Source organism: Corapipo altera, unplaced genomic scaffold (genome assembly GCF_003945725.1).
Source record: "Corapipo altera isolate COAL_440 unplaced genomic scaffold, ASM394572v1 187, whole genome shotgun sequence".
Taxonomy (NCBI): Eukaryota; Metazoa; Chordata; class Aves; order Passeriformes; family Pipridae; genus Corapipo; species Corapipo altera.
Window position 1 is genome coordinate 31,402 of NW_020885062.1, and position 3,975 is coordinate 35,376.

At 63.6% G+C, this 3,975-nt stretch overlaps 1 protein-coding gene across 1 annotated transcript; it reads left to right on the top strand.

Annotated features, from left to right (window-relative positions):
* The first annotated feature begins 851 nt into the window (after window positions 1-851).
* Window positions 852-3,665, top strand: SUPT4H1 (SPT4 homolog, DSIF elongation factor subunit). Its single transcript, XM_027668991.1, has 5 exons — window positions 852-976; window positions 1,729-1,835; window positions 1,942-1,997; window positions 2,183-2,236; window positions 3,271-3,665. Exons 1-5 carry the CDS (start codon window positions 899-901, stop codon window positions 3,336-3,338), a joined length of 363 nt encoding a protein of 120 aa, XP_027524792.1. The 5' UTR covers window positions 852-898; the 3' UTR covers window positions 3,339-3,665.
* Window positions 3,666-3,975: the final 310 nt, after the last annotated feature.

Consider the following 3,975-nt stretch of genomic DNA (forward strand, 5'->3'; position numbering starts at 1 on the left):
CCAGTGTGCTGCCTGCGTTTGTTCTTTGGGGCTGTTCTGGCCTCGGGGCGCCCATGGATTGGGATTGGGACTAGGATCGGGATCACGGCTGGGATTGGGATTGGGACCGGGACTGGGATTGGACCAGGATCGGGGTTAGGGCTGGGATTGGGACCGGGATTGGGGCCAGACTGGGACCGGGGCCGGGATCGGGACCGGGATTTGAACTGAGATCGGGATCGGGGCCGGGATAGGGATAGGGATTGGCATTGGAACCGGGATCAGGGCCGGGATTGGAACCGGGATCAGGCCTGGGATTGGGATTGGAACCGGGCCCGGGATCGGGACTGGGATTGGGATTGAAATCGGGATCGGGACTGGGATTAGGATTGGAGCCGGGATCGGGATTGGAGCCAGGCCCGGGATCGGGACTGGGATTGGGATTGGAGCCGGGATCGGGATTGGAGCCGGGATCGGGGTTGGAGCCGGGCCCGGATCGGGATTGGAGCCGGGATCGGGATTGGGATCGGGATTGGAGCCGGGATCGGGGTTGGAGCCGGGATTGGGATCGGGGTTGGAGCCGGGCCCGGATCGGGATTGGAGCCGGGATCGGGATTGGAGCCGGGATCGGGATCGGGATCGGGGTTGGAGCCGGGCCCGGATCGGGATTGGAGCCGGGATCGGGATTGGGATCGGGATTGGAGCCGGGATCGGGGTTGGAGCCGGGATTGGGATCGCGATTGGAGCCGGGCCCGGATCGGGATTGGAGCCGGGATCGGGATTGGGATCGGGGTTGGAGCCGGGCCCGGATCGGGATTGGAGCCGGGATCGGGATCGGGGTTGGAGCCGGGCCCGGATCGGGGCCGAGCGCAGTGGCCGCGCAGCCGCAGAGCGGTGCCGGGGCCGGGCCGGGGCAGCGATGGCCGCGATCTCGCTGGAGACCGTCCCCAAGGACCTGCGGCACCTCCGCGCCTGCCTGCTCTGCTCGCTGGTCAAGGTGGGACCGGGATCGGGACAGGGACGGGGACAGAGCCAGGCAGAGGGGCAGGGACCGCTCCCCGCCGGCCCCGGCCCTTCCCCCGCCCAGCCCGGGCCTCCGGGCCCAGGCGCTTTTCCCTTCCCGCCCCTTCCCTCGCCCTGTTTAAGCCTCGTAGCCTCTGCCCGGGCCCTTCTCCCCGGTCCGGACCTTCCCCGCCCGGGCTGGGCCTTCCGATGCCGCCACCGGCCCCTCCTGCCCCGGCCCGGCCCCTCCGCTCCGGCCCCGGCCCTTCCCGGCCCCGGCCCTTCTCCCTCCGGCCCCGGCCCTTTCCGGCCCCGGCCCTTCTCCCTCCGTGCCCCGGCCCTTCTCCCTCCGGCCCCGGCCCTTCCCGGCCCCGGCCCTTCTCCCTCCGTGCTCCGGCTCTGCCGCCCGGTTTGGCCCTCGCAGCTTAAACTGCCGGGCCCTTCTCCCCATGCCGGGCCTTCCCGCCCCTACCCGGCCCTTACCCGGCCCGGTCTGGCGCTCCCTGCCCTCCTGCCGCCCGGCCCGGGCCTCCCTGTCCCGGCCCTGCCAGGCCCGAGCTCCTCCGCCCCTCCTGCCGCCCGGCCCGGGCCTCCCGCAGCCTCGGGGCGCTTCCAGCCCCGGCCCTGTCCGCTGCTTCCCGGGGCTCTCCCTCTCCCTTCCCGGGGTTCCCTTTCTCTCTCCCTTCCCGAGTCTCTCTCCCTCTCTGCTCCCGGCCGGCCCCATCCCTGAGCCCCCTGTCCCCTCAGACCATCGACCAGTTCGAGTATGATGGCTGTGACAACTGTGAGACCTACCTGCAGATGAAGGGCAACCGCGAGATGGTCTATGACTGCACCAGCTCCTCCTTCGACGGGTGAGTGGGGCCCGGCCACGGTCCCCAGGGAGCCCAGGGACGCTGTGGTGGCACTGTGGGGTCACCCGGCCGGGAAATGTCCCCTCAGTGCCAATCCCTCCCGCAGGATCATCGCCATGATGAGCCCCGAGGACAGCTGGGTCTCCAAGTGGCAGAGGATCAGTGAGTATTTTGGGAGCCACAGATCTCTGATCCCCAGCAGACCCTTCTCAGGGACAGTGGGTTGGTTGGGCTGTGGAGAGGGTTCTGCCCCACGATGTCCCCTCCAGTGAAGGGACATCTGCACAGGTGTCCCTTCCCACCTGGCTGCTGCTATGTGGGGTAACTCAGTGTTTTCTTCCTCCCAGGTACCTTCAAGCCAGGTGTCTACGCAGTGTCCGTGACCGGCCGCCTGCCCCAAGGTACCTGTGAGATGGAATCAGGGTTTGGGGGTTCAGTGAACACTGTGGACAGGGATCATGCCATGTGGGTGATGGGATCAGCAAGGTGGGAAGGGATCAGCAAAGTTGGAAGAGAGCAGCAGGGTGACTGCAAGAATGTGCTGGACTGAGGAAGGGGCTTCAGGGTTCTGCACTGTGGCTGCCAGAAGCTGATATTGAAGGTGCTGCTGCCTAAAACCAGCTATCAGAGGGATAAACTGGGATTAAAGGGTGCCTCTGGAAAGTCATCTCGTCTCCAATGGTTCAGCTCCAGGGAAACATGGAAGTTTGTCCATAGAAAAGAGTTTTGCAGGATGGGGTGCTGTTAAGGCAATCCTGGTGAGCAGGTGCCCCTTCCTGTCCTCCTGCACCAAGGGCTCGTGCCACGGGGGGCTTTGTGTGTCTGTAAATGGAGTGGAGGGCACAGAGGATTTGCCTTATCTCTGGAATGCAGAAACAGCATCATCCCTCCAGCTGAGCCCCTGCCCAGTCCCCAGAGCAGATTCCTGACCAGGAGTGAATCCTGAATCCCCAGGGGGAAAGCTGTGCCAGTATCTGGGATCCCAGGCTCCTTATTTCTCACCTGAGCTCTGCATTGGGAAGGAGCTGGAACATCACAAGGCTGGAAGCCGAGGCCTGCTGGCACAACCCAGGCACATCTGAAATACCCGGGGATAGGGTTTAGGTTGGATTTTAGGAAAAGGTTGTCTCCCCAGAGGGTGGTTGGGCACTGACCTGGCTTCCCAGGGCAGTGGGCACAGCACCAAGGCTGCCAGAGCTCAAGGAGGGTTTGGACAACACTCTCAGGGACAGGGTGTGACTCTTGGGGTGTCTGTGCAGGGCCAGGAGTTGGACTCAGTGATCCTTGTGGGTCCCTTCCAGCTCGGGATATTCCATGATTCTGTGAAATAAAGATGATTGTCCAGATCTTGATCTCTACCTGACAGAACCACCAGATTTTTCCAGGGCTCCTCATCCCACGGGAACACTGACCTGTGTTTGTCTCCTTGCTGCAGGGATCGTCCGAGAGCTGAAGAGCCGTGGTGTGGCCTACAAATCCCGGGACACAGCCATAAAAACCTAAAGGGCTCTTGTGCTGCCTGGAGGATCCTGGTGCTCCAAATCCTCTTAGCTTTACCCTGCAGGGAAGCGAGGCTGGGCTCGGGGTGTGCTGGCTCAGCTCCCCTCCCTCGGTACCTCCGGACTCCGCCGCCCCACGCTCTGCCCACACAGACCAGAGACCTTTATTTGAGCCTTGACAGGGGGGAGGGTGTGAGTAGGGCTGGGGGAGGGTCTTTAATCGTGATGCACAAGTTTTTTTAAGTTGGTGTGGGAAAGAGGGAATTTGGGATCTAGCTGTGTAAATAGTTCAATAAATCCCACTGCCTGGCCAGGGCTGGGTCCAGCTGTTGCTCAGTCACTGGTTTCACCGCTGCAGGAAGCGGGTGGTGGTGGGGGGGGGGGGGTCTCTCACTCGCCCCCCTGCCTGTGCCAGACTGTTTGGAGCCAGTGGTTGTGTCACTGCTTGTGCCACGGGCCACATTCCTGCCTCGAGAGGGAGATCCTGCCCTGGCCGTGCTGGAGTGTTCCCTGTGGGAACAGGCCATCCCCACCGTGCAGCTCCCGGCTGGATGGAGCAGGTATGGTGGTGTTCAGTGCTTCCTGTGGAGGTGTTTTCCTGGAGGTCACAATGCCCTGGGCCTGCAGGTTGTTATACAAGG